General features: G+C 40.7%; 1 protein-coding gene across 1 annotated transcript in view; it reads left to right on the top strand.

Annotated features, from left to right (window-relative positions):
• Positions 1-20,437, top strand: part of trip4 (thyroid hormone receptor interactor 4) — a 96,668-nt gene that overhangs the window by 58,045 nt on the left and 18,186 nt on the right. The window contains 1 exon segment of the mRNA XM_052042576.1: positions 7,967-8,063. Coding sequence (XP_051898536.1) covers positions 7,967-8,063 — 97 coding nt within the window.

The raw sequence follows: 20,437 nt of genomic DNA, 5'->3' as shown, positions 1-20,437 counted from the left end.
ATATTCAGTAAAGCTTCTTGTATCCTGATAGCATATTTGTTTTATCAGTTGTGGATGTTGGAAAATTGAGTTAACCAGATGGCTTGCGCATGTGACTGAAGCAGCAGTGTCCTGTCATGTAGTTCCCTGATGCGATGAAACAGAGGTGGACTCATTGTTCTAATAAGTGGGGGAATGGGACTGCTAGGATTGCAGCCAGAGCTGATGTAAACTTCTTAAATTTAAATTTTACTTACAGCGTGGTAACAGGCCCCTCCGGCCCAACGAGTCCGTGCCGCCCATTTTAAACCCAAATTAACCTACCCGTACATCTTTGGAATGTGGAAGGAAACTGGAGCTCCCGGAGGAAACCCACGCAGACACGGGAGAACGTACAAACTCCTTACAGACAGCGACGGGAATCGAACCCCGATCGCTGGCGCTGTAATAGTGTCGCACTAACCACTACACTACCATGACACCCGAAACTTGATGGGCTGAATGGCCTCCCACGCTATAAAATGTGGAAAATATAAAATATGAAAATTATAAATAAATGAAATAGTGAAACTGAACTATAGATCACAATCAACGTGTCTATGATCAACCTGTGTTTTGGATTGTGACTATTTTGCATATCTGCCTCCTTCATGTGCACATATCATATGCTTTTTTTGTTTATCATTTACACACATCTGTACACGAGTGTACACTCACACTGTCTCTTATATCAGAAACTCAATTGAGAGTCTTTTCAGGAAATAATATCAGGAAGATGCTCTTCTGCTCCCGTCTGGGCTGAATTCCATCCAGAGTGAAGAGGCAGTTATTTCATAGTCTGCACAAGATATTTCTGTTTTACCCTTTGTGTATAAGGAAACAAAAATCTCCAGCTTTCTGTTTTCTGTCAACACTACCATAAATTGCTCTTTGTTTTATAGTGTTATCACTGAGCCTGACCTTGTATATTGTGATACTTAACACTGTTCTTTCTTAATCCAGATTCTTGTCTTTGCGTGTGCCCATGACCTGCTGTTCACAATCTCACTTGCAACTTTCCATTTCACTGAAAACCTGACTGTCTCATTTAAACTGAAGGACACAAGAGACGTAATCCTGGTCCAGCTCTCAAGAACTCACTGCACAGACCTGTTTTTATTAAAGTCAACTACTTGTTTTTCATTGTGAAGGTGAAACAAGACAAGCATGTCTGACTAGCGAGGAGACAATTCCTAAACTGAAAAGACCTTGGTCGAATTCCAGATTTAAAAACTGCCTCAGCCTTCCTCCTTATCTGACTGTTTCAGGCTAACACAATGACAAGTGCTGACAGATATGACACTTAAATCTGCTTTGTACATTGGAATATGCTCAGGTCCACATTTGAATGCTTGATTTGAAAAATGCTGCTGCCTGCACACTGACATTTCCCTCTCATCTCTGTCACTTACGGTCAGAGTCTGTCAGTTGGCATCAAGGAACTGGGAGCATCTTTGACAAAGGGAGAGCTCCAGCCTCTTTGTTACATTGAAGAGGAAAGAACCCGGTTGCATTGTGGTAACAAGAACCATACTATCCTCCTCTCTACAGCAAAATTTGTCAAGGAATAGCTTGACATTTCTTCCTTGATGTTTTTTACTTGAGAAGTTTGCTTCTGTGGGTTGGTGACTTCAATGGAAAATTAACGTGCAAGTGTCTCTGTTCTTGAATGGCTTTTCAAACTGAATTACTTAGCACTCTCACACCGACTCATCAGTCTTGGTTGTTTGATCTTTTTCTATTTGTTCACGGGGATTGAGCATCATTTACAGGACCAGAATTTACTATCCCAAAGTGCCTTCGAGAAGCTGACGGTGAGCCACCTAATTGGTCCTCTTCAGTGAGGTGATGGCACTCCCATTATGCTAATGGAAGGGTGTTCTGGGATTTGGGTCCAGGAGGATGGATGAATCGAGGGTAATATGTTAGGGTAATATATGATCTGGAAGGAAAATTGGAGCTGGCAGTATTTCCATGTTCGCATCATTCTTGTCTTCTTTCTATGCACAGGTCATAGGTTCAGGAGATGCCGCTAAAGAAGTCTTTAGTTGGTTGTTTCAAAGTATTCAGTTGATGGTACACACAGCAACTATAGTATGTAAGTGATGTAGGGTTGTTTAGAGTGGTGGATGTAATGCTGTGATGCTTCGCAAACTACTTGAACCTTCAGTCAATCTGACAATTGGGGTGTATTCCATCACACTCCTGACATGTGTATTGGGATAGAATATGACTTGTAGGAAGACTTGATGTTGTTCTAATGTACCTACTGCTATTGAATGTGAGGCGATGCCAGAGAACCTGTGGCAGCTCAGATTGCAAATTCTTCCCCACATCTCGAAGGAGTTATGAGGTCTACGTGGTAAACTTCTTGTCCTGTCCTGGTATTCAGTTGGTTCTTGTGTGAGTTGGTGTTGAATAGTTAAAAGAGCATGGAATTCTTAAGGGCAAGGGAGAGAAGAGAAAGAAATTGAGACATCAAAGCTTTTTTATATTAAAAAAAACATTTCAAGGTCAGATCAAAGAGACAGTAGAGAAAATCAGGTCAAGATGCACTGACCTTTGTCGATGTTTCAGAAGGAAACCTCCTACAATGTCGTCTTCAGGTGTCAGAATGGAAGTCAGGAACACATTGGAGGTTGGATGCCAGTGCACCTGGCTTGGCACCCCACCAACTCCAGCGCTCGAGCTCAGGTGTTCTGAGGGGCTGGATATGCTACAGATCTAGTATCTTGCCATCTGAATGGTTTTGCTTTTGAACAGTGAATTCCAACAGCTTCCTATTCACCTTGTGGGCCATTGTGTATAAATTCATTGTCTCTTTCTTTGCAATCTTCTGTCTTTCTGTTCTGTCGTCTCACTCCCATTCTCCTTCACCCACTTGCACTTGATGGCACGTTCCCGAGGTTTTGGTTATCTGTTTTAGCCTCCCCACAAATACGGTGCTATAAATTCCCATCTAGTCTGCCATGTATCTTGGGACTAAGATGCAGGATAAACTGCAAGTTGAGCACAAAGTAGGAAAGACCTTTCTCCAAAGCAATGAAGAGCATTTATATTTTGTTTGACAGGGGTGAAACAAAATGTGTCTAATCAAAGCATGAGCAAAATAACTGCATCTAATGTATTCTGGATCAACAAGAGATAAGTATGTAAGAGGTTTATATTTTCTACTGTTGTATTTAACTTCCTTGTGAAGAATACAGAGAGAAACCAGTACCAAGAATAAATAGAGGGACAAGAAACTGCAGATGCTGGAATCTGGAGCCACAATCAATCTGCTGGAGGAACTCAGCAGGTCAGGCAGCATCTGTGGAGGGAAAAACCTGAAATGTCAACAATTCCTTTCCTCCCACAGGTGCTGCTCCATCCACTGAGTTCTTCCAGCAGATTGTGGCTACAAAAATAAATGCCCTCAGTATCCCATTTTATTTTTCATGACCACAATTGTGAAGAAAAATAATCACAGTGTTTTACATACAAAGGAGGCCATTGCAATGTTTGATTCCAGCGAACTTGGAGCATTATAATACACAGTATTTTTTGATTTGATAATTTAGGATGATGTGTACTTTGCGATGGGTGTGTCCTTGTGCCCTGTTGTGAAATATTACTTGAAATGGTGTTTAGCTGCCCACACACTGATTTGGCCAACCTCACTGGTTATATTGCAGTTTAGCTGTATTCAAGCATTCTGTTTATGACCCAACACAGCCTGGAGTTTTCTGAGCAATTTTTTTCAGTGTTGAGCAAGATCGATCCATGGTCACAGCTCTGAAAGGGGGCATTGGATTAGGGTTTTTTTCACCTGCTGAATGTAGAGTGCTCACTTGAATTAGATTAAAGAATGAGGAAGATTCTGTGGTAAGTAATAACGCCTTACTTTTTTGTAAGCAGCATTCAATCACACCCACCCACAGATGTTGAAATATAAGAACTATCTACAGACCTGTAGTACTGCAATAGATAATCACACATTGAGTTACATTACTCAAGTTTTTGTACTGACAGTCAACGTGATCATTTTCAGTTAATTATGGTTAATATTAACATCCTTTGCATGTTCTCCATCTGTTCTATGGATTTTTATATATATAAAAAACTGAAGTGATACCATGGTGAGGAAACAGGCCAGAAGGGATTATTGATCCTGGAAGCACATAGGAGCTAGATTAATGCACATGCACTTGAATGACTGAATGGCAGAAGCATCCTGTGTAAATTGGTATCTTTCTCTCTCTTATTTTTTGCTCCCTCGCCTCACCAGGTTCAGTCATCCTGGGAACTCTTTCTTGGTCGGTGCCATCCATATTCTATGCATTATTTTCGACATGAGCCAAAGTGTTTGCTTCCATGCTACATGACTCTCTGCTTCTATAAAAGTTAGTAGGTTCACCATTTGAGTATTAATATTGAGGTAGTTGAAATCTTACTCGCTGAGAGGAGCTCTGAACTTGTATTGCTTGGGGTGCCTTCAAGTTGAGGTGCTACATCTCACGTGGGCTGCTCTTTGGTACTTCCTGACATTTCATTTATTTTTAAAGAGGTATCAGAGTAGAATTTTATTGTAATGTAAATATATTGTTTTCAACACCTGGTTTAAAGGATCTGTGTGCAGGGAAGTCATGCAGTTGGATTTGACATGTATTTTGATCTGTCACTTAAAATTGCTTAAAGTGGATTTGCACACATTAGGGGCAGCATGTCATGACGTGTTTGAAATGCTCTATTACCACCACGCATTCTTGTTCACTGCAGCCGCCTCCGCACATTCGAGTGTTATTGTTGAAATTGAGGCAGCTCCTTGAAAGCAATTTTGCTGATTTTGAACTCTGCTGATAATTTGAGGGAAGGAGCCATCAAAGCTGCTATTGCTTCAATCGCTGTCAACAGTGACAGAGAATGTATTAGACGTGAGGAATGGTAAAGAGAGGAATAATTAGAAAATAGCTCTTCTATCAGACCCTGTCTTTTGAAGCTCAGACTTTGAATGACATTATATTTTGAATTTTACCTTCTGGAACAAATTTCCACAGCAAATATCAAACTTAATACACATTTAGTATCTCTGGATTAGCATGATTAACACATTGGTAACTTTCTGGGTCAGATGTTCAAGGATAAAGAAAGGAAAACTTCATTTTATATAGTGCTTTTTAAAATGTTGTCCCCAAAGTAGGAAGATGATGTTGAACTTGTACAAAACATTGGTCACCAGACTTGAGGAAGGATGTTGAAAGTCCTAGAGATGGGCCAGAAAAGATGACTCTGAATAATTCAAGGAATGAGGGTGATCTGCTTTAAGGTTAGACTGCAGAAGCCGATGTGGTGCTCCTTGGACAGGAGATTTGATAGAGGCATACAAGATCACGATGGGTTTGGCCAGGGTCCAAAGAGAAGTTTTTCCCATTAGTAGCTGGTTCAAGGTTCAGGTAGCACAAACCTAAAGTCATGCATTAAAGGTATAGGGGGATGGAAAGAGATTTTTTTATGCAGAGTGGTTATCTGAAATTCACTTCCTGTGAGAGTGAAACAATTGTGACTTTCATAAAAGAGTTGGATTGGCATTGGTAAGTACTTAATTTGCAGGGCTGTGGGGAATGAGCAGGGGAATGGGATTGACCAGATTGCTGAATAGAGAGTCAGCACAGACTAAATGGGCAGGATGGCCAACTTCTGCACTGTTGCAGTTATAATTCTAGCCACCTCTAAAGTGTAGTTATTGTAATTTGGAAAATGCTTTAGCCTACCAAACAATGTTGAGATTGGGTAATGTTTCTAGGTGATGAAATCACATAGATGCCACGACCAAGAAAGCTCACCAGCGCCGCTACTTCCTCAGGAGGCTAAAGAAATTTGGTTTGTCCCCTTTGACTCTCACCAACTTGTACCGATGCACCATAGAAAGCATCCTATCTGGATGTATCACAGCTTGGTAAAGCAACTGCTCTGCCCAGGACCGCAAGAAACTGCTGAGAGTTGTGGATGTGGCCCAGCACATCACGGACACCTGCCTCCTCTCCTTGGACTCTGTCTTTACCTCTCGTTGTCTTGGTGAAGCAGCCAGCATAATCAAAGACCCCACCCACCTGGGACATTCTCTCTTCTCTCCTCTTCCGTCGGGTAGGATACAGGAGCCTGAGGGCACGTACCACCAGAGTTAAGGACAGCTTCTACCCCACTGTCATAAGACTATTGAACGGTTCCCTTATACAATGAGATGGACTATGACCTCACGATCTACCTTGTTGTGACCTTGCACCTTATTGCACTGCACTTTCTCTGTAGCTGTGACACTTTACTCTGTACTGTTATTGGTTTTACCTGTACTACCTCAATGCACTCTGTACTAACCCGATGTAACTGCACTGTGTAATGAATTGACCTGTACAATCGGCTTGCATGACAAGTTTTTCACTGTACCTCGGTACAAGTGACAATAATAAACCAATACCAATTGGGCAAGACTAGGCAGAGCACCACTGCTGGAAAAATAGTGTGGAATGATCCTTTCTGTTCACCTAAGAGAGTTGGTAGGGCTCAGTTTAACATCTTGGCCACATAACCTCACCTCCAACAACACAGTGTTCCACAGCAATGTGCTCACGTACCAACCATGACCATGCCCATGGAGAGGGACTTTAGCTCACAATGTACTGACCACTGAGGAAATGTCGTGGTGAAATCTCTTTGATAGATTTAAGTTATTTTGTAACTTCTGATACCTACCAATAGAGAAACCCTATGAGTGAATCCAGTTTCCATTAAAAATTTGAGGATTTGAATTTGCCTGGTGAAGAAATTTGCATCACTGACTGAAATGGCCTTTGTAAAATGCTAAGCAAGCCTCCTCCCCTGATGTTTGGTGTGCTTTGTCCATTTCCCTTCAGTCAGTGGTACAGGGTGGGTCAGAAATCTGCTTCCCAGCAAGGTTTTGTGTGAGTCTCTTTCTGAAAGTCATTGGACAAGCTGCATTGTCACTAAATCTCAGTCTTCTTTAACCCGCTCCTAGTTTATCAAGAATAACCTTAAAATCCAGGTCCTGTGCGTATTTAGACTAGTACCGACAGAACTCTTAGTGGAGGAATAAAGGGATACCACAATTCCTTGGAGCTTCTGGTGGATTGCATAAAGTAGTCAAACAGCATAGTTGCATCGATAATAAACTGCCTGCTATTACTGGAGCCTCTTGTGGTTTTTTTGGAATCCTGCTTTGGTCAATTATTATTAGTCATCCTTTCCCTGAAGACTTCCAAAATTATCATCTTTTGGCTGGGTGGTCTGTGAAGCTGAATGCTGCGTGGTGCCTGTTTTATTTCGAGTACATGGTACAAGCAAGAAATACTAGTGTGCAAGCTGTCCATATCCTCAAATGGAACAGGATTGTCGTCCTTGTGTTACAGAGTGAACTAAGCAGCATTGATCTTCCAGTCCATCAATGGTATGTCTCCGGAAGCTGGTTGTACTCACAACTGGACTGCGACATCCAAGCCAATTTTAAACCTCTTTGTAAATCTGTAGCAGTTTCAAAAGATCAAGTGTTGCAGGATAATGCATTATTATCATTTTGCAAGGTGCCAATTTCTCCTGTGAAGTTGACAGCACTGAAAGTAGTGATGGAGACTCCGTTTAAGGCATTTCACTTAGATTGCTTTTTACACTTCCTTTATGTAGGAATTCGCTTTACACCAATATTTCAAAAGGTTGCACACTAATTTTGAAAGATTGACATGAGGTGGGTAGTGAGAGTGCATTTTTAGCCAGTGCTGCAGTGTCAGGTATGTTAAACTTTGAGCTGATAGCTGCTTAAAAACAATAATTGTTTCGTTCTTCATAAAAGTACAGGCTCAATTTTGGGAGGGGATTACTGTGCTGGGTAAATTGGCGGAAAGGGATTTCCCCACCTCCCCAAGGTTTAATAATTTCAATGTTTGTCTTTTGTTTTCAGTTTGCAGATCAGGAGAGTCATTCCCCCTTTGTATTTATTTGTACCAACCCACAGGAGCTTCTGGTGAAATTTCCACTGAAAGGACGACACAAGATCTGTAAGTGACGGATTTTGTTCTGTAACTAATATTCCTTTCGACCTTTTTATGGGTTTAAAAGAAGCACCAAGGATTGCCAGAAGACCGCTTTGAAATGAAATTAGTGTTCTTCTGCGTGTTGGAACTAAACGTTATTCTACTTTAAACAGGAGTAAGGTAGATCAAGCAAACGATGACACTACTCTGGTTGCCTCCTTCATACTGTTTAATAGTTCTCTTTGCTTCATAATTGTTTCTATTCCCTTAAAAACAATTCCCAAATTTGTGTCAACAATGACTTCTAACTGAGAATTCCATCTTCTGATCACCTGGTGTATGAAGAATTATTTTTCATTTACTCTATAATTATGCTAAATTGAAGGCACCTCACAGTACCACTTTGGTTAGTGAAAACAATTGACTTAAATTTTCAGACTTGGATCAGCACAACCATAGGAGGTATTGGTATTTGTTTATTATTGTCACTTGTACCAAGGTACATTGAAAAACTCATCTTACAAACCGATCATACAGGTCAATTCATTACACAGTGCAGTTACATTGAGTCAGTACAGAGTGCATTGATGTAGTACAGGTAAAAACAATAACAGTACAGAGTAAAGTGTCACAGCTACAGAGAAAGTGCAGTGCAATAAGGTGCAAGGTCACAACAAGGTAGATCGTGAGGTCATAGTCCATCTCATTGTATAAGGGAACTGTTCACTAGTCTTATCACAGTGGGGTAAAAGCTGTCCTTAAGTTTGGTGCCTTCAGGCTCCTGTATCTTCTACCCAATGGAAGAGAAGAGAAGAGAGAATGTCCTGAGTGGGTGGGGTCTTTGATTATGCTGGCTGCTTCACCAAGACAATGAGAGGTAAAGACAGAGTCCAAGGAGGGGAGGCTGGTGTCTGTAATGTGCTGGGCTGTGTCCACAACTCTCTGCAGTTTCTTGCAGTCCTGGGCAGAGCAGTTGTCGTACCAAGCCGTGATACATCCAGATAGGATGCTTTCTATGGTGCATCGGTAAAAGTTGGTGAGAGTCAAAGGGGACAAACCAAATTTTTTTAGCCTCCTGAGGAAGTAGAGGTAATTGAATGTTATCATTGATAATCTGTCCTAGTAAAGATAGACTTGCACTTGTGGTGGACCTTACACAACACTGATATCCCAATCTTCTTCACTGTTAATGAACTACTTTTGATTTGCTGACACTGTTCGAATGAAAGAAATGTTGCAACCAATTTGTGTGCTGTAAGACCCCATGGAGAACAATACAACAATCTATTTTTAAATGTTTGTTAAGGAATAAATATTGGCCAGGATACCAAGGGGAAAATGTTCTTCGGAGTACTGCCACGGCACCTTTTGCATTGATTTGACAGAGCAAATGGGCCTCATCGAAAGGACATCACCTCTGGCAGTTAGAACTCCTTCAGTACTGCTCTGGAGTTTCACCCTGGATTATGTGCTTGAGACCCTGGAGTGGAATGAACACACAATTTTCTGACTTAACTGTGCATGCTATCCATTAGGTCATGGCCAGAACTTAACTTTTAATGAATTGTTTGATCAGTAGGAGAGAGAGATAGGTGCAGAGAATTGATATTTTTTTCTTCAATACCCAATGTCAACATCTATTATTCTGAATTAAAACTGAACTTGGATTCATTGTAGATCAATGAGCTGGAACTATAAGTAAGTTGGATTTGGCCAGAATCCATTTGTCCTTCTCTACATCTCCTTTGTGGCAATGGGAGCGCCTTTGTGCCTCTGCCTATTTAAATGCATCCTCAGGGAAATTCCCTCATTGCCTCCCTATGTACCAGAGTTTCCTAGCAATCTATTATGGATCTCTGCATTCACTCGTTTATATGCTTACCCTTTGTTGATATGATCCATGAGCGTTGGATTGGCTTTCATTACATTCACAAAAGGAATGTTGCACAAACGTGTTGAGTGCATGCCTGTGCAATTGTATTGAAGGCTTCTCAACCGGTTTATCACATTAAAATAAACTTTTCAAAGAGGATAAATTCTTGGCTTTTGAAAAGGCTCTAAAATGCAGCAAATCTCATTCAGAATGGATTAGGTGTGGAGGGGCTGAGAGGACCAGGAGAACAAAGAGGAAGTAGTTTTCCTCAAGACTTCCAACTTCCAGGCACTGCATTCTCCCAACAGTAATTTCTAAATATTTCACTGCTGTAGTCCCCTCTGCAGGGACAAGGATGTTGAGCACAGCAGTAGTCCAGATTAGGCTAGCACAGGCGTGATACACTGGCCATTTTACTGCATTATTAAGTAATTCCATATCAGACCCTATCTCTTGGCATTTGTAGTCTAATTGTTTGACTTCAAATGTTACAAGATCAAATCTATTATTATTATTCTGTCACTAATTTTATGAGGCTCTTGGCCAGCTCTTCAAGTTGTCTAGCTTGAGGGGCAATTTTCAGCTGTGTTTTAATGTGGTTTTGACTGTGAAGCATTATTAAGGGGATCTCAGTGGATATATAAAGTCATCAATATTTATGGCAAGATGTTCCACATACCACGAGTAAAAGTAGTAATTAAGTTGTTAGAGATAATGGTCTATTTTTTTTAAAATGGGGTCCTCATGGTACTGTAAAATAAGTTCAGTATGTTTATATTACATAAGAGTCTTACAAGACAATGAGACCATTCAGTCCATCAAGTCTGTACTCGTCCTGTAAGGGAGCTATCCAGTTATTCTTGCTTTCCTTGTTTCCTCATTTTCCTCAATTATAGATTCATTCTTCTTTTTTTTATTATGGAATTTACAGTGGCATGCAAAAGTTTGGGCATCCCGGTCAAAATTTCTGTTACTGTGAATAGCCAAGCGAGTAAAAGATGACCTGATTTCCAAAAGGCATAAAGTTAAAAATGACACATTTCCTTAATATTTTAAGCAAAATTACTTTTTTATTTCCATCTTTTATAGTTTCAAAATAACAAAAAAGGAAAAGGGCCCAAAGCAAAAGTTTGGGCACCCTGCATGGTCAGTACTTAGTAACACCCCCTTTGGCAAGTATCACAGCTTGTAAACACTTTCTGTAGCCAGCTAAGAGTCTCTCAATTCTTGTTTGGGGGATTTTCACCCATTCTTTCTTGCAAAAGGCTTCTAGTTCTTTGAGATCCTTGGGCCGTCTTGCATGCACTGCTCTTTTGAGGTCTGTCCACAGATTTCTGATGATTTTTAGGTCAGGGGACTGTGAGAGCCATGGCAAAACCTTCAGATTGATTGATCCACCCCCGTGTTTAACAGTTGTGGAGAGGTGTTCTTTTCATCGGAAACCTGTACCCTTTTTTCTCCAAACTTTCCTGCGTCCTCACCGCAAAATTCAGTGTCAGAAGTTTGCAAAGGAACATCTAAACAAGCTTGATGCATTTTGGAAACAAGTCCTGTGGACTGATGAAGTTAAAATAGAACTTTTTGGCTGCAATGAGCAAAGGTATGTTTGGAGAAAAAAGGATGCAGAGTTTCATGAAAAGAACACCTCTCCAACTGTTAAACACGGGGGTGGATCGATCATGCCGTGGGCTTGTGTTGCAGCCAGTGGCACGGGGAACATTTCACTGGTAGAGGGAAGAATGAATTCAATTAAATACCAGCAAATTCTGGAAGCAAACATCACACGTCTGTAAAAAAGCTGAAGATGAAAAGAGGATGGCTTCTACAACAGGATAACGATGCTAAACACACCTCAAAATCCACAATGGACTACCTCAAGAGGCACAAGCTGAAGGTTTTGCCATGGCCCTCACAGTCCCCCGACCTAAACATCATCGAAAATCTGTGGATAGACCTCAAAAGAGCAGTGCATGCAAGACGGCCCAACAATCTCACAGAACTAGAAGCCTTTTGCAAGGAAGAATGGGTGAAAATCCCCCAAACAAGAACTGAAAGACTCTTAGCTGGCTACAGAAAGCTTTTACAAGCTGTGATACTTGCCAAAGGGGGTGTTACTAAGTACTGACCATGCAGGGTGCCCAAACTTTTGCCCAGGCCCTTTTCCTTTTTTGTTATTTTGCAACTGTAAAAGATGGAAACAAAAAGTAATCTTGCTTAAAATATTAAAGAAATGTGTCATCTTTAACTTTATGCCTTTTGGAAATCAGGTCATCTTTTACTCGCTTAGCTATTCACAGTAACAGAAATTTGGACCAGGGGTGCCCAAACTTTTGCATGCCACTACTTGTAGCATCCCTTCCGACAGTGCACTCCAGATCATCGTTTTGCACTCCTTTTTTTATTTCTGATTTCACCAATAGTTCTTTTGTATTTTCCTTAAACCTGTGTCCTGTGGTTATTGATCCCTTCAGTGGAAATAAGATACTGCATTTACAGAATCTGTTTGCAGAAATATCCTTGGCTAATTAGTTGAAGATGTTAAGCAATGCAGCAGTCAAGATGTAATGTTCTGGCTCTTTTTGATGCTTTATTGAAGAACTTAGCCACTTCATATCATAGCCATTATTTCACAGATTGGCTATTGCCATACAGCTGATGGTACCTATTTCGAAAAGATTGCATGAACTTTGGAGGCAGACAATAAGATGCAAGGTCATGCCAAGGTAGATTGTGAAGTCAAGAGTCCATCTTATCATACTAGGGGACTGTTCAAAAGTCTTATAACAGCGGGATAGAAGCTGTCCTTGAGCCTGGTGGTATGTGATTTCGGGCTTTTGTATCTTCTGCCCGATGGAAAGGGGTAGAAGAGAGAATGTCCGGGGTGGGAGGGGTCTTTGACGATGTTGGCTGCTTTACCGAGGCAGCGAGAAGTGTAGACGTAGTCCACGGAGGGGAGGCTGGTTTTCGTGATGTGCTGAGTTATGTCCACAACCCTCTGCAGGATAACGGGACAAAAACCACCTATGGGTGTATTTTACAGTCCTTCTAACAACAACAGCAGCATTATTGGAGCATTAATCAAGAAATGGACACAATTCTGAGCTCTTTTGGAGGAGGACATTATCACGCAGATAAAGGAAAAGATTCAAGGTTTCCTTATTGCCTCCTTGAACAAGTGCAACATCCTTACTGACTCCTGGGAATGCTGGCCCATGACCACTCACAGTGGAGAAGGAGCATTTGGGATGGGATTGAGACCTTGAGTCCATGCTCTGGGAGTACACGGAGGTCCTGCATAATTGACAGAACCTCATCGTCTCACAAACTATCCACTTGCTTGCCTTGTCAGTCACCTCCCACCCCACTGGTACAAGAGCCTGTGGTTCTCCCATTAGCCCCATTAGGCACCTCAGCATCTACAAGTGGAAGCAGGTCATCCGTTGATCTCGTTGGACTCCCTAAGAAGAGTCATCAAGATAGAAAATCTTGCTGCAAAAATAATATTTTAATCGTTGGAGACATTAATCAAACTGGCTTGTTTTGAGAATTAATGCATTGAATGTGTTTTGGCAGTGTTCCAGAGCAATTACACCTAAGATCAATTGGAGAACAGGTTATTTTAGACTCTATCTTGTGTGGAGGTGAAGCTAATTTGTAACCTCATGATAAAGGAATCTTTGGGTGGGGTAGGGGAGGAAATAATCTCAAACTGATAAAATTTTATATACAGTTCAAGAGGGACAAGGTTCAATCAGAAACTAGAGCTTTGAATTTAAGTAAATCCAATTATAAACTGGCTGTATACTGGGAAATTAGATTAAAAGATTTACCAGCAGATAAACATTGACAAATATTTAAAGAAACGTTTCGTGACATTCAACAGATACACATTCTATCGAGAAATGGAAATTCCACAGGAAGACTGATCCATTGATGGCTAATTAAATAAGGGAAGCATTGTACTTAAACAAAAGCATGCAACAATGTTGAAAAGCATAGTAAGCCTGCAAGAGGTGACCAAAAATATGATGGAGAAAGTAGAATAAGATAAACTAACAAGGTGTTATCAATTGTAGGAACTTTTACAACATAGTGAGGTGGAATATCAAGAGTTCAGAGGCAGGAGAAAGGGCTGATCCATTCAATAAATATTCTCCATCCGTCTTCACTGTACCACATACAGATGTACCAGAACTATTGTGAACCAAGGATTAAATTGCAATGAAGAACTTGTCAGTAAAGAGAAAGTGCAGGAGGAATTGAGAGGACTTTTTTTAAAAAAACAAATCCCCTGGACCTGGGAGTTCTAAAAGGGTTGGCTGCAGAGATGGTGGTTTTCCAAAATTCCCTGAATTCTGAAACGGTCTTAAAAAAAATTGGAAGATAGCAAATGTAGCAATTCTGTTATGGAAAGCTGGGAGAGAGAGGATGGAAATCTATAGACCTGCTATCCTGCCATCAGTTGTTCATCTTTTGTTAAAGGTAGGGAATTTAGAAAGTCATTACATAATTAGGGAAGTCAACATGATTTTATGAACAGGAAAGTTTGACAAATCTAGTTAGATCTTTTACGATGCAATTAGTACCTAGATTTTTCAAAAGGCATTTGATAAGATCCCACACAAAGCCATTACATAAAATAATGGTGTGAATAGAGAATTGGATAAAAGATAGAAAACAGAGAGTGGAAGTAAATGGGTTGATTTTAGGTTACCAGTGGAGTTCCATGGAGATAAATACTAGGCCCTCACCTATTCACTATTTGTATTAATTACAGAGAGGAAAAGAGAGGGCTTGCAGGTTTAATGATGATAAGAGCCTGGCAGGCAATAAGAGTTGTGAGGAGAGCATAAGCAGTCTGCAATAGGCACATTAAGTGCAAGGGCAAAAAGATGGGATGTTGTGTGGGGAAAATATGAAGTGATTCACTTCGAAAGAAAAAAATAATAGAAATTTTTTACCTGATAAGAAACTAGTGAATATTTGTTTTGCTGGTTCGTGAAATGCAAAATTAGCATGTAGCAAATATTTAGGAAGGAAAATAGTATGTTTCCTTCTACAAATGGTTGGAGTGAATGAGTAGGGCAGTCTTGCCATAATTGTCTTGGGGCCAAATTGAAGTGACATCCGGATTAAGCAGTGTGTGCAGTTTTGGTCGGTGTTGCCAAGGGATGATGAACTTGGAAGCGGTGCAAGTTCACTTGATCGATTCCTGGGAGAGTGAGTAAGATTAACCTATGCTCTCCAGAGTTTAGGAAAATGAGGACTGACGTCATTGACATATACAATATTCTGAAATGAATTAACAAGGTAAATGTTGAGAGGCTGTTGCTGCTTTCAGAACCAGGAACCACAGCCTTCAGATAGGGGTTAGTCATCCAGAGATTGTGAACCTTTGGAATCCTATGCCCCATAGAAATGCTAATGCTCAAGTTATTGAGTGTATTCAAAGCTGATGGAACAACTTTTCGGCACAGTCATATGGGGACCAGGAGGGCAGGTGAACTTGGGGTGCATGATTGCTCCTGGTATTGAATGCAGAAGCGTCTGTGAGGAGCAGTATGGTCTGTTCCTCCTCCTATTTCTCATTCCAGCAATTTCACTGCCAATCTGTTCCTAAGGACACAATAAAGCACTATCATGCACAGTGTGGTGGAGAGATCTCAGTTGCTACCTTTGGATTTCTGAGACCAATAATTTTTGAGCAACTCATTCATCTGCCATACCATACTTTCATAACTGTCCTTGAACCAATTTTTTGCATTTAGTAAGACTAATGATTGTCCCATAACAGCACTGAATGTAACATGGAAATATTTATGAACTGCTTGACTTCTTAATCCCATGAGTTCAACATATTCCATATTCCAATTTACATTTCTTGGAACTTGACATGAATTGGAGCTTTATAATTCACCAGCATGGCCAAGTAACTTTGTAACACATAATTGGCAGCCCCCAAAGTTAAATGAGATGCAGTAGTGATATAACTAAGAACAGTCATTTGAAAGTGGAACAAATGACTGGGACAATAATTTCCCTCATTACAAATCTCAGCAGGAATGCTGATGTTTTCCAAAGGCAAGTAGAAGAAAGCAAGACCATTCAGTCTAATTTGCTTTGACTTCAAGCCTGCTTTTGAAGCATCCACAATCTTGTTTCCGTGTAAAGCCTGTACTTTTCCAAACTCTTCCTAATCTTATGGTTTAATGGTTCATCAGATTTTGCCTGGTGGATGCCTTGTTCCTTGCTTGTACGTCTTTTATGGTAATAAGCTTCACCATAGCTGTGATTATTTTTTTAATGAGGCCAATTAAAGCTGTGTTTAATTAGGGACTGTGACTAAGGAGGCCACAGGTGTCATAGATACCATGGTTTTTGATGATCTGATTTTTGAGAAAAATGTCCTTGACATTGACATTGGTGAGCACAGATAGATATTTATAAGTATGTCTACTGCTTCTTGTACTCTGTTCTCCCTTGGGCAACTTTGATGTGATTTTCAGAGAATGTGCTGTGACTGTTTCATGCTTTGGCTCCTCATTTTCCGTGACAAAATCCTACCCCTACTTATAAACAGCAGCTTTGTTTGAGCCAACAGTCTCAAAGTGGAATGGGGTGGATTAGGAAACTTCATAAGCACTCTTTCAAGCAAGAACAAATGCTAAGTCTCCATCTGCTTGCTCCAATGGGCATTGAAGATCCTGGTGCTCCATTAACAAAGAGCAGAGTGTTTTCCTAGTGTCCTGGCCATCACCACTACACAAAGTTATCTGGTCATTCATTTAAGGTGCTGATTATGGAACTGTTGCGTGTACAAGCTAGCTATGTTCTTTAGTGCCGTTACAACATTTACCTTAAAGTAATGGCTCTAAAGTGCTTTGGGGATGCCTTTGGGATATATTGAGGCCTTGTTAAAGTACAAGACATTTTCTTGGCTAACTTTAAAAAAAAATCAATTTTCCTCCTTTTATTTTCTTTTATCCTTTTATGATCTTGGCTTCTATTCTGGGCATTATTCAGTGCTTTGATTAAAATGGAAAAGTCTCAGGCACAAACCTATGTTTTAGCAATCCATAATGCAGTGTAATACACTTTCCTTAAGGGTATTACATCCTGTTTCCTATCGGCTTCTCAAGTGCACTCTCTTGAAAAGTGTGTGTCAAAAACACTGGAATATCACCTAAATTTAATCTTGTTCATTAGATTGCACTTTAAAGACGCATCCAAATTGCCCACCTGGATGTTGGGATGGTTATGTGCTATTGGAGATTGTAATGATTTCCCCGACAATGCTTGAGTTCTGATTTTGTTATTTTTCAATGGAGTGAATATTATTCTTATGAATTAGTTTTTAACTTAATCAGCCTCCAAATGTCTTCCCACCAAGTGTGTGTCCCTGGTGATGGTGGGAGTTATGCAAGGCAAATGACTGAAGTGCTTTATGGTACGCACATAGATGGAGCTACAGAAATGTGTACTGACCTTTGGAACTTTTTAAAAACAGCCAGTGTGAGAGCCAAAATGTACATGTGTCCATGCTGATCTGATATTGAAGAAGTATCTTTCAAGTATCTACTCTCATAGTTACAACATGGGGAGAAGGGTTTGTGTTCGTGTCATGCTTTTCACAACTTCAGAATGTCCGCAAGCACTTTGAAGCCAATAATGTATTTTCTCACATGATCAAGTACAGGTAGTGAAGAGGCTTCGTTCCACAAAGAACAAATAAATTAATGGTTAGGTGAATCTGTTTCACATGTTGGTTGAGGAGTAAAATATTGGTGACACCCCTTAAATATTAATGTGCATATTGCCATTTATTGTAAAGCAGGTTATTTAGCTCAACTGGCCCACGTCAGTGCCATATTAAAGAAGTCATAAATCATGAGAGATTCAATCTTTCAGCTGAGATGTTGAACCAAAGCCTCGTCTCTGCTCTCCATGCAACTTAAAAATTCCCTTGACACTGGACATTAACATTGAGTATAGGATGTTGGGTTGGGATGTCATGTGAGAGCGGTACAAGACTTTGGTAAGGCCACGATTAGAGTACTGCATACAGTTCTGGTCGCCCTGCTATAGGAAGGATGTCATTAAACTGGAGAGGGTGCAGAAAGATTTCCGAGGGTGTTACTGGGACTGGAGGGTTTGAGTTACGAGGAGAGACTGGATAGGCAGGGATTTTTTTCCCTGAGCTGAGGGGTGACCTTATAGAGGTTTATAAAATCATGAGGAGGATAGATAAGGTGAATAGCCACAGCCTTTTCTCCACAGTAGGGGAGCCCAAAACTAGAAGGCACAGGTTTACAGTGAGAGGGGAAAGATTTAAAAGGGTCCTGAGAGGCAACTTTTTCCACACACAGGGTGGTCTGTATATGAGACAAGCTGCCAGAGGAAATACTCGAGGCGGAAAAAATTACATTTATAAGACGTTTGGACAGGTTCATGGAGAGGAAAGGTTTAGAGGGATATTGGTCAAACACAGGCAAATGGGACTAGCTCAGTTAAGCAACTTGGTTGGCATGGACAAGTTGGGCCAAAGGGCCTATCTTCTGTGCTGTATAGCTCCATGAATCCATGACTGTTTCAAAGGAGGTCGGGGAAAGTATTCTCCTGGTTGATATTTACACCTCAAATCACTTCACAAAGATGCTTTTTCTTGACACTTTGCTATCTGAGTGAGTTGTTTAAATGTAGATTCAGTGCCACATTTCCTATGTTACAACAGTGGCAAAGCCTCATTGCACTTCAGGGCTATAAAATGTTTTGGAATGACGAGTCATGAATGGCACTATATAAACACAACTCCTCTGTCTGCTGCCCCAATGATATCTGCTCCCATCTGTCTATCTTTACCTCTATCTTCCTTTCCATCTTCTGACTCTGTTCTTCCTCTGCAGGAGTCTTCTCTCAGCTTATCCTTTTATTTTTCTCCCCCTTGTGTACTTACCTAGTTGCCTTTTAAATATATTAATGCTACTGGTCTTGATCATTTTGTATGGGAGAAAGTTACAGCAGGAAATCCCAGATCAAGAACACCTTTCCTTTGAAGCACTATAAGATTCCCTTTCATTCTGCATAATGCATCCCCTGAGTACCCGTGTGCAACATTTCATTTTCAACACAGCCACTCTGTGGCTTTATTGTCACAGGTTACAGAGTCATAGAGCTATACAGCACAGAATCAAGGCCCTTTGGCCCAACTCATCTGTGCCTGCAAAGTTGCCTACCTAAGCTAGTCCCATTTGCCTGCATTTGGCCCATATCCCTCATCATTAGGAACTTTGTAACATGGGAATGTAAGGAATTGTAACTTTGAATTCCCTGTTGTCCTTAAAGTAGGCAGTGGTTGCACTTGAACCCAGTTCCCAAAGATAGAAAGTTGGTGCCTGACCATTTGCACTTCCCACTAAACATCTGTAGCTGACGTGACTTTGTTGTCATGGATGACAGAGTGCTTCCTCCAACTAAATATAAGGGGCGGCATGACCCTTTTAAGTGCCATTATGGAGATGAATAGTTGAGCAAACACATCCTTAACACCAAAGGTTTGTAGCCCTAATACATATGACTGCCCTTTGTTCAGGCTGAACTAGTCGTAGGTTTCTGATCTCTATGTCCTTTTCAACCCTCAGAGCTATCTATTCCCTTTCAAGATCACATAAGTTGAAGGGTTACAAAGGGACAGTACAATCCTACTCCTGTTATTCCTTGCCAGTATTGGTGGTATAAATGAAGAAGTATTAATTTGACTTTACAAGTGAAATGAGTCTGCTAGAGAAACTCAGTGGATCGAGCAGCATCTGTGAGAGGAAAGGAATTGTTAGCATTTCAGATCGAAACCCTGCATCAGGTCCTCGACCCGCTGAATCCCACCAGCAGATGGTTGCTCCAGACTTCAGTGTCTGCAGTCTCTCATCTCCAGATGATTGCAGTTACTGCATATTACACAACTTGTGCAGTTCACATGGTGTTGGTATCAAATCCAGTCTTACTAAATCAGCCATGACTCTGGTGGTAACACTCTCGCCACCAAGTCAGAATGTTGTGGCTTCAAGTTCAAAGACTTGCTAACACACTCGAAGCTGACACTCCAGTCCAATACTGAGGGGGCTACTGAAATGTCTGAGGTCCCATCTTTTTGCTGAACCATTAAGCCAAGGCCCTGTCCTCCCCCTCAGGAGAATGTTACACAGCTGATCGTTGTTTCAAAGAACAGTCTGATTCTTATTGCTCAAAAAACACCAAAAAATGCATCAGCACATTACTTTCTTCTATGCTGTTTGTGTCATGCATGCCACATATTGTATGCCTGTTGTGTCATGTATGTCTGCCACATATTCTATCTTACAACAATGAAAGTACATTGCCTGTAGACTGCTTTTACATTTCCTGAGGGTATGAAAGGTTCACCCCTATTCAATGCAAGATCTTTCTCATGCAGTAAGAAGCAACAAGGACATTATTGCCTTGTAACTTGCTGTACACTGTGTCAGTGCCACTGGTTTCCAACATGCAATGT

Source organism: Pristis pectinata, chromosome 32, assembly GCF_009764475.1.
Source record: "Pristis pectinata isolate sPriPec2 chromosome 32, sPriPec2.1.pri, whole genome shotgun sequence".
NCBI classification, from domain to species: Eukaryota; Metazoa; Chordata; class Chondrichthyes; order Rhinopristiformes; family Pristidae; genus Pristis; species Pristis pectinata.
The sequence above is the reverse complement of the archived record's forward strand: the minus strand, read 5'-3'. Positions and strand labels throughout refer to the sequence as shown.